Source organism: Zea mays, chromosome 10, assembly GCF_902167145.1.
Source record: "Zea mays cultivar B73 chromosome 10, Zm-B73-REFERENCE-NAM-5.0, whole genome shotgun sequence".
Lineage (NCBI taxonomy): Eukaryota > Viridiplantae > Streptophyta > Magnoliopsida > Poales > Poaceae > Zea > Zea mays.
Window position 1 is genome coordinate 151,588,175 of NC_050105.1, and position 16,869 is coordinate 151,605,043.

At 46.2% G+C, this 16,869-nt stretch overlaps 1 protein-coding gene across 1 annotated transcript; it reads left to right on the plus strand.

The window, feature by feature from the left end:
- The first annotated feature begins 405 nt into the window (after nucleotides 1-405).
- On the plus strand, nucleotides 406-8,265 carry LOC100275404 (uncharacterized). The gene is made up of 3 exons (NM_001348915.1): nucleotides 406-703; nucleotides 790-1,007; nucleotides 6,876-8,265. The coding sequence occupies exons 1-3, from the start codon at nucleotides 538-540 to the stop codon at nucleotides 8,139-8,141; spliced, it is 1,650 nt and encodes a 549-aa protein (NP_001335844.1). The 5' UTR covers nucleotides 406-537; the 3' UTR covers nucleotides 8,142-8,265.
- The last annotated feature ends 8,604 nt before the right edge of the window (nucleotides 8,266-16,869 follow it).

A 16,869-nucleotide genomic window follows, 5' to 3' on the forward strand; every position in this document is an offset into this window, starting at 1 on the left:
ATGTCTATCGTAATGTTAATGGGTACCCGCTACCCAAGGTGGGTATGGGTATGGCGTAATTTTGTATCCATGATGGGTAGTGGGTATGAGTATGGGTATGACGTAATTTTGTATCCATGATGGGTAGTGGGTATGAGTATGGATCAATTTTTTCCTAGTGAGTATGGGTATGGCTTCGTGTGCCCACTGGGTATCTTACCCACTGTCATCCCTATACGGCTAGCTGGACGTGTGCGCGTCGGTTGGGCGGGTCAGGCGTGTCTGGTGGTACTCATCAGCGGATAAATAGATGTGCCACCAATTTCCGAAAAGATCTGTCAGCCGAGCCAAGTTCCGAATGGGGGTGGCTTGGCTTGGCTGGCTACAAGTCACTCAAATTGAAATAAGACTGAAACGGACAAAGGCAAACACAGCAAGCAAAGCAGGAATCGGAGGTAGACGACGACCACCACGGGGATAACAACCAAACCTCCCAAATACCATCCACGAACGAAAGGGAAGGGAAGGTCGTTTAGGCGGCGCGCCGAGGCCGTGGCTATGGACCCCAACGGCGGCGGCGACACCATCCTCGGCGATCCCCTCCTTCCCCTCTCGCAGTCCAGCAAGCAGCAGCAGGATCCTCTCGCCGGCGTCTCCGACTACCTTGGGCGGTCCGTGCACCGCGGAAGCTCCGGGGGATGGAGATCCGCGCTCTTCGTCGTGGGTACAGTATTTGCTTGCTCTTGTTTGTTTGAAACTGGATATCCAATCGGCCATAATAATCCCCCGCCCCGCCTCCAAATTAATCAGGCGTCGAGATCGCCGGTAGCTTCGCCTACTTCGGCATCTCTGCCAACCTAATCACGTACCTGACTGGTCCGCTACGACAGTCCAACGCCTCCGCCGCCGCCTCCGTCAACGCCTGGTCCGGCACGGCCTGCATCATGCCCCTGCTCGGCGCCTTCCTCGCCGACGCCTACCTGGGCCGCTACCGATCCGTCATCATCGCCTGCACCCTCTACGTCCTGGTTAGTAATCATCACCTGTCTGTCTTTTTGATTTTTTTTGTTTGTGCTACTGCTCTTAATTACTGTTGCTGCTGCTACTACTATATTCATATTCTGCTCTATGAAACGAATGGTGTGCTTCTCCGTCGTCTTCTCCATCGTCACTGCATAATACCCGCCTTCTGCAATGTAACTGAACACGGCACTCTGCTCCCCGGTCTCAAGCTCAGCTAGCTCAGTAGCTCTACCTAAACACGCACGTCGTTCGCAATTATAAGTATCATAAGGAAAGGATCCCTCGATATATTACCCGGAACTCAAACCAATCACTCCTACTAGTACTACTGTACCTATCGATTTTTTTTTTCTGCAAACAAAAAAGAAAAGAAAAGAAAAAGAAAAGACTCTGACCTTACTGCTACCGTGTGCCGTTATTACTGCTGCTGTCCACGGATTGATTGCGATTTTGTCGAATCAAAATATCTTTATATGTTTCAGTCCACACTGGTCTTGGCCAGTCGTTGTCGGCCATCACGTTTGCCCGCTCATCCTCATCCATCCACCAAACCAGATGCGAATAGTCCCCTCTCCATCCATTCCTTCTTTCATCACTAGTACCCTGTCTTTCTCTCGGTTCATCAATTGAATGCCCTCATTTTCATCAAGGCGACTGATGTACTCCTCACATGCGGTGTCACGATCAGGAACACGGATTCTTGTGACCTCATAATTCTAAAACTATGCCATGCCTTTTTTTCTTCTTTTTTTAAGACACAAGGGAACAAAGTTCAGCCAAATCTGTCATACCTAATGGTACATCGGTATGCATGGCCTATTTAAGTTATAATTAAAATGTTTTCAAAATTATAACTAAAACATTGTCAAATTCAATTTATTTTCATCGATTTTGAAATACTCCATCAGCTCACAAATATGATGTCGTTGAGTTTTTTTCTAAATCTTTGACCACTTATTGTATTCAAAATATTTATTCGAAAATATAAAATTTTAAGCCACGCTTAAACTACTTTAAGTGATAAAACAAAGTACAACAAAATAAATGATAACTCACAAATTTTTTAATGAGACGAGTGGTAAAATTTTTGGTCAACAATGCCATATATTTGTGAACCGAGCTAGTATTTTTAGATGCAAAGTTGAAGTATTGTTTTTTGAGATTTATGGTCAGATTTATGTCGCAGTTATATTTCAAACTTTCATATTAAAGTGTGGATAAGTTACAACAAAAAATGATAAAAAGAGTGCAACGGTGCAAAAGTATCAGGGCCGGCCCTGAGGGGGTGCCGTGGGTGCGGCCGCATCGGGCCCCCAAAAACAGAAGACCCCCTAGCCACTGGATGTTAGCATTTTTTTTGTTAAATCTATCTATTCTAGACACAAATACGTAAAAAGCGATGCACTATCAAGTTATCGACTAGTCTCATTTATATTGTTAAACTAATGCCTCAATTACTTATCGAATACTTCATCCGTTTCAAAATAATATTTGGTTTAGCTCTTAATTTTTATGTTTATATTGATGATGATAAATCCACTAAAGAAGCAAAACAAATTCTATTTCGATATAGAGAGAGTATTATAAACTATACATATGATGGTTGCTTCGGTAGAGAGAAGCTTTTTAAAATTAAAAAAATGAACTATTTATGGTCAACAATAACTCAAGAGAGGTTAAATGGCTTGGCAATTCTATATATCGAAAAAAAGTTGTTGGATGAGATTGATCTCGATGATATAAGCGATTACTTTGTATCACAAAATGTTAGAAGATATTTTTAATAATATCATATAACAAGTAAGTGTTTTTTGCTATATTTTATATTTGTTATCTTATAAACTTTAAAACAGTGCATAATAATTTTTATACGTCAAATATTCGGTGATATATGTATAATTATATATATTTGTGTGTGGATGGGGCCTCTATATCGAATTTTGCATTGGGCCCCTGAAAAGCCAGGAACGGCCCTGAAAAGTATGAATGGCTTTTTTCAAGCTCTGATAACACAATAGGGGAAAATTGTCTCTTCATTTCAAGAAAGAAGCAGTATACATGTAAACTTTAAAAAATAAGGATAAAAGTAGAGTTGCACCCTGACTAGGGACAACCATACAATTCCCTAGGGCTGGACGAAATACTCGTGGCTCGATAACTCGCTTGACTCGGCTCATTAGTAGCTCGGCTCGACTCGGCTCGTTTTAATTTTGTAGCGAGCCAAGCTAGCATTCTAGCTCGGTCCTCTAATGAGCCAGCTTGGGTTAGCTCGTGAGCTAGCTCGCGAGCCAAACGAGCTAAGCCACAACACAAGTTTGTCTAGTCGTTGGTGTCGTCTCATCTCTCATAATCTTGTTTTCTCATTGTTATGATATGTGATATGGACATGTGTGGATGTGCCATGTGCTTAAATATTTGTATTATTGCATGGCTACATGTTTGTAGTGTTAAACACTTAAAATATGATTTTTTGGTTATACATATATTTATGTATATAGATCTTTATATTTAGTTGTGTGGCTCGCGAGCCTAATGAGCTGGCTCGAGCTTCCTAACGAGCCGAGCCGAGCCAACTGTTTAGCTCGTTAGTATAACGAGCCGAGCCGAGCCGAGCTGGCTCGTTACAATAACGAGCTATAACGAGCCGAGCCATAACGAGCCGAGCTGGCTCGATATCCACCCCTACAATTCCCCATTTAAATTTTTAGGACCGCTCTCGCCGTGTTATGGTTTGAAACAAATAAATTGGTATATCTTTCTTTTTCTTTAAATTGGTATATCTTAAGAAGAACAAAGGCTACTAGTACAAAAGACGGGCAACAAGAACGACATGAATGTGTTACATCTCCGGCTAGACCTTGTCATCATAGTATGACACTAGGTAAGTATTGTTGGAGCGAAGGCGAAGACGTTATCCTTCGCGCGAAGCCTTCGTCGCGTCGCCACACCAACAAACGCGTGACGGCTGGCGCGGTCACCCTTCGTCCTCTCCATCGCAAGACGAAGGCCAGGATGGCTGGCGCGGTCGCCCTTCGTCCTCTCCATCGAAAGACGAAGGCCAGACCCCGACGAAGTCCGCCGGTCCCGCGTCCCTCATCTCGCCCGGAGGCCCACGTGGAATTCAGCCCACTGTAACGGGCCCCGCGTGGACAGGCAAGTTACGGGCCTCATTTGTAATAGCTTTTCTGTAATGACGGTCTGTAACCCTCCTTTATGGGAATATTCTGGGATAATCCGGGTACCCGAGGACATAACCGTCCTTGCCTTGGGACGTTCGACGCTCGGGTACCTATAAATACCCCCGTACAGTGCCCTTGAGAGGCCAGATTAACGGAGCTATTGCCTTTCATCGTCAAACCTTGCGTTCACTCTCACCACTCTCCCGTTGGATCTACTTGCCCAGGAGAGCAAGTTCCAACAAGTATATTACCATTTACCAAAAAGATGAGAGATTTGGAAATAACAAGGACGTAAGTGAGCAGTATACAACCGGGTACCAACATGTGGGTAGTTTAGATAGGTTCAGGTTCCCGTGTGCGTAATTATTTGCATCCTATTATGAACGATGAAATGATGAACACAAATTGAAGAAGATTATAAACTTAATAATCAACTAAACATTGTAACTTTCTAGCTCTCTTACCACTTGGTTGTAGTGAGAGTTCTAGTCTATCGATCTCTAGTTCACCTATACCTACTCTTAGATGTTGCACTCTCTTAGATCATATGAAGTGATGTGGCCTTTATCATAGTCTTTTAGGTTAAAAGTTAAAGAGAGATTGTGCGTTCGTGAGAGACTGACAAAGTCCCCATAAACGTTACTCTGTTCCCCTTTATAGGCCAAAGGAAGAGCAGTCGTACCACGAATTTGGTCAACTAAGACCCAATAATCATAAATCTTATCCTAGTCGTGTGGTCTTACGTAGAACCATGCCTTCGGTCGTGGCATAGGTTGTGTCCTACTTTAGTGGTAGTCATACTGTTGTAGGTGTAGATATGTTATGTTCTTTTATCGAATAGTAGAGTCCACGCCATCAAATACGACGTAGTTGGTAACCAATGAAACAATCTATACTTGATAAGAGCAAGTATAATAAGGTGACGTGGACGGGCTGCAAGAGATGGCACATGGAATTTATGGTGACATAGAAGAAAGAGAAATAGAGAGAGAAGAGAAGTCGACTGCTTGCTAGTAGCCATCAGAAAGTGGGGTTGCTCATGAACTTCATTCAAATCATTTTGTGAGAGGAAGAGGTGAAAGAAGTGTTAAATGTATAACTTATATTATGAGAGATTTATTATATGACTAGACTTTTATTTGGTTATATGTGACATCATAAAACCCATTATGAGCCATATTATTAACCTTGCTCTAATGCTTCCGCCCGTGTCTACATGATTGATGCATGTATGATATAGTGGTCTCGAGCAGTGTGATGTTTGAGTTATGGCGACAGTGTGTCTGTTAGACTCTAATTACGCATATCATATTTAATGTATGAAAACCTTATCTGAAGCACCAGCGTTATGAGACCGTTAGGAGTAGATTTTTGACGTGGCATCCTATCTTTGGGGTTGTCATGCCTTTGGTGGGGGACAACTATATTTCTTTGACTTGCAATTGCCTTTTATATTTTATCCGCTATAATGTTGTCTCCATCATTCTTACATATCCGCACTTTCTATTTCAAACTTCACTATGTAAACAGTACAATCTACAATGTAAAGCACTGTTTTGCATGGTCTGCTGAGTATAGTCTAAGTCTTTTCTCCCTAAGGGATGTCTTGGGACCCGAAGGGCTCGAGCCTAGAGGTTGAAGTTATCCGAGGTTGAGGACCTTTAGGGCATGTTCGGGAGAAGATGATTGAGGGGGCTAAAATCCACTTTCTATTCAAATGAATAGAAAGGTTCAAATGAATAGAAAGGGGATTTTAGCCCCTTAATCCTCTTCCTCCTAAGGATTTTGTAGCATTTGAGGTCCGAAGGGCCCGAGACTTGTATCATTCTCGGTAGAATCACCTCATGGCCATGGCGCTGTGGAGTCTTAGACTTCATGCCATTAGATTAGAAGTCCCTAGGGACCTTGGGCCCCCCGGTCTTAGGCCATTCTTGTGAACGATGGTGGTTTATGAAAGAACTTGCGTGGGAGCGCTAACGATGGTGGTTTATGAAAGAAACTTATGTGGGAGCGCCCCAAGGTCCCGAGGCATTTTGGGGAGAGCCGCGTGCAAAGATCGGGGAGTTAGGTGAAGCTACGTTTTTTCGATTCCCGTGGTAGATCGACAGACACCATTTGTTCACGGGAGCTTTGGAACTGCACCTGGAGCTTATCCAATTCCACTGCGCATGCTATATAATAATCTGGCAGGATTTTGTAGCTGAACTGGTGTCTAAGGCTGGAAAAAAGCTCGAGTTTCACGAGCCGAGCCTGTTTTTGAGCTCGCCGAAGGAGTGAGCCAAACCGTTCAAGCTTGCGAGCTGTGCTAAATTAATTAATTTATAAACAACAATGGACATGGGATAATTCTATGGATAATAGGATCGTTTCTTAGCTTTTGATGATGAATTTATGACATTTCGTAATTTATATTACTCATAATACTGAATGATGATTTTATATTCCACATTTATATATTTTTAATTATTTTATAATACAATAATATTAATTAGGACATAGCTCGCAAACCAACTTCGAGTCGAGTCGAGCCTAATTCTTGAACTCGTGCCATGGGCGAGCCGAGCTCGAACAGCCATTACAGCCCTACTGGTGTCCAGCGATTTGCCTGAACAGTACTGTTAATCGGGAGTAATACTTATATAATAATACAATTACAGTGCGTGCATATGTGCTAACAATCGTTAATGGTGGCAGGGTTATGGTATGCTGACGCTGTCGGCGACGGTGCCGGCGCTGCAGCCGTCGCACATGCCCTGCAGGGAGGATGGCGTCTCGTCGTCGTCATGCCAACCCGGGTGGCCGCAGGTGGCCTTCTTCTACGTGTCCCTGTACCTGATCGCCATCGCGCAGGGCGCCGACAAGCCGTGCGGGCTGGCTTTCGCGGCGGACCAGTTCGACGCGGAGCACCAGGGGGAGCGCGCCTCCCGCGGGTCCCTATTCAACTGGTGGTTCTTCTGCATGGCCATCGGCATCTCCGTGTCAGTCTCCGTGGTGGGCTACATCCAGGAGTACGTCGGGTGGGGGCTCGGCTTCGGCGTCCCCTGCGCCATCGTGCTCTGCGCCTTCCTCGTCTTCCTGTTGGGCACCCCGACGTACCGCCTGTACGCACCCACGCCGGAAGCCAAGTCCCCGTTCCGCCGCCTGGCACGCGGCCTGGCCGCCAACGCCAACAAAACAGGAGGCCTCTCCGCCTCGCATTCGGAGGAGGAGGAAGCGGCAGCAGACGCGCGGTGCGTGCTGCGCCTGCTGCCCATCTGGGCGGCGAGCCTGGCGTACGGCGTGGTGTACGCGCAGATTATGACGCTGTTCAACAAGCAGGGGCGCACCCTGGACCGCCACATCGGGGACGGCCTTGAGCTGCCTCCGGCGGCGCTGCAGACGCTGGGCCCCGCGAGCATCCTGCTGTTCGTGCCTGTTTACGACCGCGCGGTGGTGCCGGCGCTGCGGTGGGCGACGGGCAACCCGTCGGGGCTGAGCATGCTGCAGCGCGTGGGCGCGGGCATGGCGGTGTCGCTGGCGGGCGTGGCGGTGGCCGCGCTGGTGGAGGCGCGGCGGCTGGCGATGGCGCGGGAGCACGGGTTGGTGGACGACCCGTCGGCGACGGTGCCCATGAGCTGGGCGTGGATCGTGCCGCAGTACGCCATGATGGGGGTGGCGGACGTGCTGGCCGTGGTGGGCCTGCAGGAGCTCTTCTACGACCAGATGCCCGACGGGCTCCGCAGCCTGGGGCTGGCGCTCTACCTCAGCGTCATGGGCATCGGGGGATTCATCAGCAGTCTGCTCATCTCCCTCATCGACGGCGTCACCGGCAGCGGTGGCGGGGACAGCTGGTTCGCCGACAACCTCAACCGCGCGCACGTCGACTACTTCTACTGGCTGCTGGCGGGGCTCAGCGCCGTCGAACTCGCGCTCTTCCTCTACTTTGCGCGCTCCTACGTCTACAAGCACAAGCCCAATTAATCCTGCTAGTGCAGTCTGTACAGATGAATGGAAAGCAGATGCAGGCATGCAGCCCGTCGTCTTCATGTTTTACTTGTCCTTGTAAAACAAGGCAAACTCAGCTCAAAGTCAAATTCAGATTCTAGCCCCCAATAATTTTCGTCGGCCGCCGCGTGGCTCGCTATCCGGACATGGTGGCCGCTCATCGCGCTTCTTCTGCTCTTGCAGCTCGCTGCTGCAGTCTCTGTTTCTTCTTCTTGCTCCAGGTTGCATCGTGGCCATGCATGACGAGGACTCCTTCCTTGTCGTAGACTGGCTGGATAGGGAGCTCGGTAGACGGCGAACATTTGCGCTGTGAACGGTTGGAGAACTGTTTTTCCCTAAAATGTGTTAGGATTTATGGGCTAGGCCCAATTAAGAAATTCAATTAAATCTTAGGAAAATCTCAAAAGGCTATATATATATATGTATGGCTAGCGAATGGTGTAACAAATAATACCAAATTGCTAGTCAAGTGTAGTGGAATTAGTTTAAATATGGGGTCACACTAACCCACTAAGTCATGGATGAGAGGGGAGAGTGTGGAGAGCCACGCGCGCACTCGCCTGGGCGGGGCGAAGGACGCAGGCGCACGACATGCACGTAAATGATCCGCCGAAACCCGGCCCCTCGCCTTGCGGGAGCGCGGTTTTCTTTTGCCGGTTTTAATTTTTTGGTTGCTTGGCTGTTAAGTTCACAATCCTAACCGATCGCTATAAAATCTAAACTGAACGCGAGATTTTTGCGTGCAGATCGGATCGAAGATAGCTATCTGTTCACGGACTCGGCCCTATAAAAGGCGCCTGACAGCCAGCATCCAGATCATCCCAGTGTTCGCTTTCGCCTCTGTTCACAGCTGCGCCGCCTTCAGTTCTCTTCATCCCGACCGTCGACGTGCATCTGCGATCGGGAGAGCAGGTCTCCGGAACCTTCGCCTTCGAGATCCTGCACTGAGAGAGGGCGAATAAGGTTTTTGGGAAACGTCCTCATGCGACTGCTCGCGATCTTCTGACGTCGTCGACCCTGCTGATTCCGGCCACGCCATCTATCAGTATGTCTGATCAGTACGTATCATCTGATTTGACTTTTTACTTCAATTCTTCTGATTTGGTCATGATTTATATTCAGAATTTAATCTGGAAATTGTCTAATTATTCAACAATCCAAAAACCTTATTGTAGACAGTTTCCTAGTTTTTCTATGGCTGCTTTTGTCGACGCGCTGAAGCGAGAAAAGTTCAATGGTATGCACTTTAAGAGGTGGCAAGTCAAGGCCACGCTATGGCTTACTGCTATGAATGTGTTCCATGTTAGTAAAGGCAAACCTCGCGCACTGACTCCTGAACAGGAGAAAGAGTATGACCATGCCAATACTATCTTTACGGGAGCAGTTCTTAGCGCCCTTGTTGACCGTCTGGTTGATGTAAATATTCAGCACACAGACGGGAAAGAGTTGTGGGATGCACTTACTATTAAGTATGGTGCATCAGATGCTGGCAGTGACCTGTATATCATGGAGAGCTTTCATGATTATAAGATGGCTGATAATCGCTCTATTGTAGAGCAAGCTCATGAAATACAGTGTATAGCCAAGGAGCTCGACCACCTTAAGATAGTCCTTCCTGGCCGATTTGTGGCTGGATGCATTATTGCAAAGTTGCCTTCTACATGGAGGAACTTCGCCACATCTCTGAAACATAAGAGACAAGAGATATCAGTTGAAAATCTGATAGCGTCTCTGGATGTTGAGGAGAAAGCTCGAGCTAAGGACACAGGACCTAAAGGAGGCGAGGGCCACTCCAGTGCCAACATGGTTCAAAGGAACCACAACAAGGGCAAAGGAAAGACAAAATCTAACAAGCCCAATAAAACTACCAACTTCAAGAAGAAGAAGAACAAAGCTGAACTGACATGTTTCGCATGTGGCGAGACGGGTCATTTTGCCAAGGATTGTCCTGATCGAGCGAATCGCCGTGGCAAAAAGGGCAATGTCAACACAGTGATCGCTAGTAATGAGGAAGACAAAGGGTATGATAATTTACCTTTCATCTTCTCAGTATTTCAATCACCTAGTTGGTGGCTTGATACTGATGCTAATGTTCATGTGTGTTCTGACATTAATTTGTTCTCTTCTTATCAGGGTGCCCGGGATTCTTTTGTCCTAATGGGGAATGGGTCACATGCTTCTATTCATGGCACTAGCACGGTGGATCTGAAGTTTACTTTAGGAAAGATCATGCGGCTGAAGAACGTGCAACATGTCCCTTCTATACACAAGAATCTCGTCAGCGGAACCCTTCCATGTAGAGATGGGTTCAAGGTAGTTTTGGAGTCCAATAAATTAGTTGTGTCTAAGTCTAGACAATTTATTGGTAAAGACTATGATTGCGGAGGCTTGTTCCGCTTTTCTCTTTAGTCTGTGAACCATATTTGCGCTAATGTTGATGATCTTGCGAGTATTTGACATTCTCGTTTGTGTCATATTAATTTTGGCTCTATGTCTCGACTTTCAACCATGAGTTTAATTCCGAATATCACCATAGTCAAAGGTTCTAAGTGTCATAGTTGTGTGCAGTCGAAGCAACCTCGAAAGCCTCACAAGGCTGCTGAGGAGAGACACCGGGCACCTCTAGAACTCATACATTCTGATCTTTGTGAGATGAACGGTGTGTTGACAAAAGGTGGCAAGAGATACTTCATGACATTGATTGATGATGCGTCTATATTTTGCTATGTATTCTTGCTAAAAACTAAAGATGAGGCAGACATGTGTGTATATTATCGCTGTGGTGGGGGCGAAGGAGTTATATTGTGCTTATATGTTGATGATATATTGATATTTGGCACAAACATTGATGTGATCAATGAGGTCAAGTCTTTTCCATCAAAGAGTTTTGATACGAAAGATCTGGGGGAAGCTGATGTGATTCTAAACATCAAGCTGATTAAGGCAGATGGTGGGATTACTCTCTCGCAATCACACTATGTTGAAAAGGTTTTGAAGCGATTTGGCTTCTTTGATTGCAAATCTTCTCCAACACCTTATGATCCTAGTGTGACACTGCGAAAGAACAAGAGAATTGGTTTAGACCAATTGAGATACTCTCAGATCATCGGTTCACTCATGTATCTTGCTGGTGCAACAAGGCCCGATATCTCGTTTGCTGTGAGCAAATTGAGTAGGTTCATGTCAAACCCCGGGACTGATCATTGGCATGCACTTGAGCGGGTTATGCGCTACTTGCAAGGTACAATGAGTTATGGAATTCACTATTCTGGTCAGCATACAGTACTTGAAGGATATAGTGATTCGAACTGGATATCTGATGCAGACGAGCTTTATGCCACCAGTGGTTATGTCTTTACTATTGGTGGAGGTGCGGTATCATGGAGGTCATGCAAGCAGACCATCTTGACGAGGTCAACCATGGAAGCCGAGCTAGCTGCACTTGACACAGCAACCGTTGAGGCAGAATGGTTGCGTGAACTCTTGATGGACTTGTCGGTGGTTGAGAAACCAAGACCAGCTATCCTTATGAATTGTGATAATCAGACGGTGATTGCTAAAGTGACAAGCTCTAAGGATAATGGGAAGTAATCAAGACATGTCAAAAGACGATTGAAGTCTGTCAGAAAGTTGAGAAACTCCGGAGTTATAAGTGTGACTTATATTTCAATAGATAAAAATCTGGCAGATCCTTTTACCAAGGGACTACCACGTGATGTAATAGAAATCGCAACGAGAGAGATGGGTATGAGACCCGTATAAGTTGCCATGGTCGAAACCCAGTCTATGTGATCGGTGATCCCATGAATTAGGTCCTCGGAAGAACAAGCCATTGGTTAACTAAGGAAAGTAACCTTTGACCCTCTCTAAGTAAAGATGCAATACTCTAAAATGTTGTAAGGCAGGTTGGCTTTGTGCCTTAATGTGTTTTGTTGGCTTGTATTAGCAAAGATGTTGTCCCGTAGAACATTCTTGAAAAAACACACCTATATGAGTTAGACTGTCTAACGTTGCAGTCTATGAGATCTGGGTGATCTCTAGTAAACTCATGAAGAGACCTTGGAGTACGACGTATATGCTCCACCCGAGAAGGGGACTACTGGTAGCCAAGTATTGGTCATGGCTTTCAGTGAAACCCATTCACACAAAACTTGCAATTCAAGGCATAGTCCATTGTCCAAGTTGTGGTTTGGTGTAGCTTGGAGTTCTAGGCGGAAGTTCAACTTAACAGTCTCTGCTGAAACACTAGTATATTAAACAGTAGTGAATAGTGGCAAAAACTGCAGATGGGCATTTGAGATCTGGTGGGGGATTGTTAGGATTTATGGGATAGGCCCAATTGAGAAATCCAATTAAATCTCAGGAAAATCTCAAAAGCCCATATATGTGTATGGCTAGGGAATGGTGGAACCAATAATACCATATTGCTAGTCCAAGTGGAGCGGAACTAGTTTAAATATGGAGGCCACACTGTCGATGTTTTGGGTCCGACCGCGCACCCAGGGTTGCCCCTCGAGGTGCTTTTTGGAGTAGGACGGTGTTACCGACTGTAGCTCGATGGTTCGTGCCAGATGCACGAGAGACAGTAGACAATCTTGTACAGGTTCGGGTCGCTTTGAGATGCGTAATACCCTATGTCCTGGTGTGAATCTTTTATGTGGTGGGTTACAGGGGAGTTCTCTAGTACGAGGGATGCTAGAGAGCTGAGTAAATGGCTAATGAGTGAGATCCTCTTGAAGGGGTGCCCCCTAGGCCTTATATACTCGACCGTGGGACGTTACATATGAATATGATAACAACGTGTGCCTAAGTAATAGCGAACCGACCAAGCTTATCTTTCTATAATCCTACTGACTTATCTTCATTTAGTTCCGACGTCTGAGGGCGCTACGTGGGAGAGTCGGATCAATGCTGCGAATAACATTCGAATTCAGTGAGCCGCATAGGCCCGAGTTGATCCAATCTTATGTCGATCCATTCTGATGAAGGTTTTTCCCCTAGCCCACGAAGGGATGGCCTTGCGAAATAATGGGCCCAAGACCCTTCGTGAGGCCTTCTTGCCTTCTAGTGGACCCGAGGAATATTTGTCCCCCACAAGCCCCCAATCTTTGTGTTGATTTTGAAATAATCAGCCCAAAGATTCCAGGTCCAGCTTGCGGTTTTGAAATATGTCTATCAAGTTGTTGCTTCTAACTCTAAGTGACTCGGTAAAAACGATCTTCTGTTATCTTCTCTTGACATTATTCAACGGTTTTTGATTTAATCTTTAGAAATCAGTGCTTCTGCCTCTGGCTTATGCTTTAGAGATCAACGTTCTGTTCTCGAGGTTTTAGGATTCATTGGGTGCATCGGAGGTGCACCCAATGGGTGTAGCCCCCGATCTTTGAGTGAATTACTGAAAATAATCTACTCAAAGGTTTTCACCCCATGCTTTTTTAGAAGTCATTGTTTCTGACTTAGACTCATGCTTTAGAAACCAACATTTTGTCGTTAGTTTATGCTTTAGAGATCAGCAACACGGTCTGCCCATGTTAGGTTTGAAATTTATTTGATTGGCGACAGATTGGACATCCGATAGATGGCTCTTGGCTGGTCTTTATTTTGCTTTGTGTTTCAATGCTTCTGTTGATTAGACTTGTACTTCAGCAGTTATTTTGGCTTTCCTCCGATTTCTATAGATATCTTCCTTCTCTCTTAATACATTCATTGCGTATACTGTATGGATGTGACTGCTTGGGAAAAATCTATTGAAAATTCCTGGACGTCCCCCCCAATGGGTGTAGGCAAGGGAAGGCTTGGTGTGCTGAGCGTTTAGCAAACTGCCCCTGAGTAGTAACTTGACGTGACCGCGGGGTGTAGTCATATCGTCCAAGCAGTTGACTTCAGTCCCAAAGGGTGTCGTGTTATGTGAAACGACGTCTGCTGCCTGACTTGTTTCCAAACAATTTGAATGGCTTCTTGAATATTTGCGACTGTTCGGTGACCGTGGTAGGAGATGAGTGGTTGCCTTCTTCCTCTATAAATAGAGCGCTTGCTTCACTGGCGTCTTCACACATCTCTCTGTCGTTTGTTGCTTATTCTCCTCTTTTCTCTTCTTTTCTACTCAAACATGGGCAAGAGCAAGAAATGCGGAAGTTCGTCGAACCACTCCGGCGACAAGCGGAAGCGCGAGCCGAGCCCTCCCTCGGAGGACTTCGGTGATTCCGAGTACTTGGAGGAGGAGTTTTCCTCTGAGTCCGAGGGGTCGCCGGTCTACACCTCTCCCCCGACATCATCCGATGACTCAGACTATTCCCAGGGGATCGCCGCCGAGGTGTGGACATACATCCGGGCCATCGAGCGCTTCGGGCTCGAGGGCTCGGATGAGTCAGAGGTCTCCTCAGATGAGGAGAACTCCTCTGATTCGTCCGAGGAGGAGAGCGGCGGTGACGGCGATAACGAGGGCGACGGCGATGACGGAGGCAACGGTAATGGTGACGGCGACGGCGGCAAGGGCGACGGCAAGAGCGGCAGCAGCAAGGTCAGTGGCAAAGCGCCACTGGCTTAAATATTAGTATAGATAAATAGTAGTAGAAGTAGTATTAGTGGAATAATGTAGTAGTAGTTAGTAGTATAGTGTAGTGTAGGCAGTAATGTAATGTAGTAATGTAATGTATCGAAAAATGGGAAGAAGACCGGCTCATAATGAGTCGATCTTTGAGTTTGTGGAAGGACTTCCCCTTTTATATAATGAAGAAAACTTTGGCTTATTCTATGCATATCTTTTGCCTTTCCATCGTTCCTTTATAGTCGATCGACAGCTTGTATTTGTGCCCAACACAGCCGTTGTTCTCAGAGATATCGCTCGAGTAACGACTTGTAATTGTTGCGTCGTATTTAATCCTGCCTTCATTTACGTAGAGAAAAAACGACTGAGTTACTGCTGGTGTCTTCAGAGGTAACAACTGAATTATGCTAGATTGCATCGGTGTTTTAGAGGCAACAGCCGAGCTATACTGGGCCATGCCGGCGTTTTAAAAGTAATAGCCGAGTGGTGCTTGGCGACGACAACGTTTTTAGAGGTAACAGCCGAGTCATGCTGAGCCACGTCGGCGTTTTAGAAATAACAGTCGAGTGGTGCTTGGCGACGCCGACGTTTTAGAGGTAACAGCCGAGTCATGCTGAGCCACGTTGGCATTTTAGAAATAACGGTCGAGTGGTGCTTGGCGACGTCAGCGTTTTAGAGGTAACAGACGAGTCATATCGAGCCACGTCGGCGTTTTAGAAATAACAGCCGAGTGGTGACTAAGTACTTTTTTGAAACGGTGTCTAACCCAGAAAAACCCCATTTATATCACGTCGGTGCATGCCTCTATGTTCTGAGCCCTAGCCTCACTTTTTTGCCTCCGAACATCCTCTGTTTCCCTTTGATTTTGCTTCCGCTTAGTCCACCGACGAGATTGCGATGGTGCCCAAGCGGAAGAATCAGAATTCTGCTGCTACGGTCATTCCTCCTATCGATCTCAACAGCTAGTTGCCTTTTGCAGTAATCATATGTCTGTTGTTTTCGAGTCGGATCTTCTCCACCTTGTCGATGTCGGAGTTCTTCCTCCGAAGGATCTTTGCTCTTGGCGAATTTGTCGTGGGGTTACTGTCCCGACAGAGGATACTCACGAGTTCGTTGTTTACATCCCTTTTCTTATCCGCGACCTTGCTCTTCCCATTTCTCCCTTCTTTCGTGGTCTCCTTGACTTTTACAATCTGAATCTGACTCACCTGAATCCCAACTCTATTCTGCAAATTTCCGTCTTTGTTCATCTGTGCGAGGCCTACCTTGGAATTCTTCCTCACTTTGGTTTGTGGAAGTATTTGTATCACTATCGTCCTGGGATGGCTGGGGGGCAGCACCAGCTCGTGGGCGGTGCGAGTCTGGAGATGCGCCGTGGGAGGAAAATAGAATACCTTGATATCCCACTTAAGGATAGCATCAAAGGATGACGTTTAGAGTGGTTCATTGTGGAAAACCATGGCAAGTCCCTCCCCCCTCGGTTAGGGAGACAACCGGATGTTCGCACTCCAAGTTGGATTGAGTCTCCTACAGACTTGGAGATAACAGAAGCCAAGGTTCTGCTTACTGAAATTTGTTTGTTGAAGGAGAGAGGTCTGACCGCTGAAGTTGTGGTTGCAGACTTTGTTTTTAAGAATATTCAGCCACTAAAGGACAGAGCATACTCGACTTATTTGTACAGTGGTGTCACCGACTCAACCCGGGTTACCAACAAGAGGATTCCTGCTGTGGATTTGGTGAGCCGACTGGAGATGATCTTGAGAGGCAAAGTATCAAATATTGGTGCTCCTGTTGCATATTCTGCTTGGAATCTGCCACCTTCTAAGTCCTTTTTCAATTTTGTGTCCAATCCTCCTGTTGGTGATAGTGGTTTGGGTCTTAAAGTGCGACCCTCTTTCGAAGATGTTGAGGTCCTAGATGCTTCACTTGGTGATCTTCCCGATGATGAGAGGCAAGTTCACTTCGAGATGCCTCCGAGTTTAGGTGATGCAGAGATAAGTGCTATGCTGGACATGTTGGCTTGGGATTCTTCTGACTCGATCCCTGCTGAAACAATGGCTGTTGCAACTATCCCAGAGCTTGAAAAAACCGTGGACACCCAAAATCCTGAGGGTACTCGCCCGAAACGTCTCTGCCAGGTCAGTCATCCAACTGCAC

Coding starts and splice junctions, on each gene's coding strand:
- LOC100275404 (NM_001348915.1), top strand. CDS start 538: ATGGACCCCAACGGCGGCGGCGACACCATCCTCGGCGATCCCCTCCTT. Junction 704..789: donor ATCCGCGCTCTTCGTCGTGG/GTACAGTATTTG, acceptor CAAATTAATCAG/GCGTCGAGATCGCCGGTAGC. Junction 1,008..6,875: donor CCTGCACCCTCTACGTCCTG/GTTAGTAATCAT, acceptor TAATGGTGGCAG/GGTTATGGTATGCTGACGCT.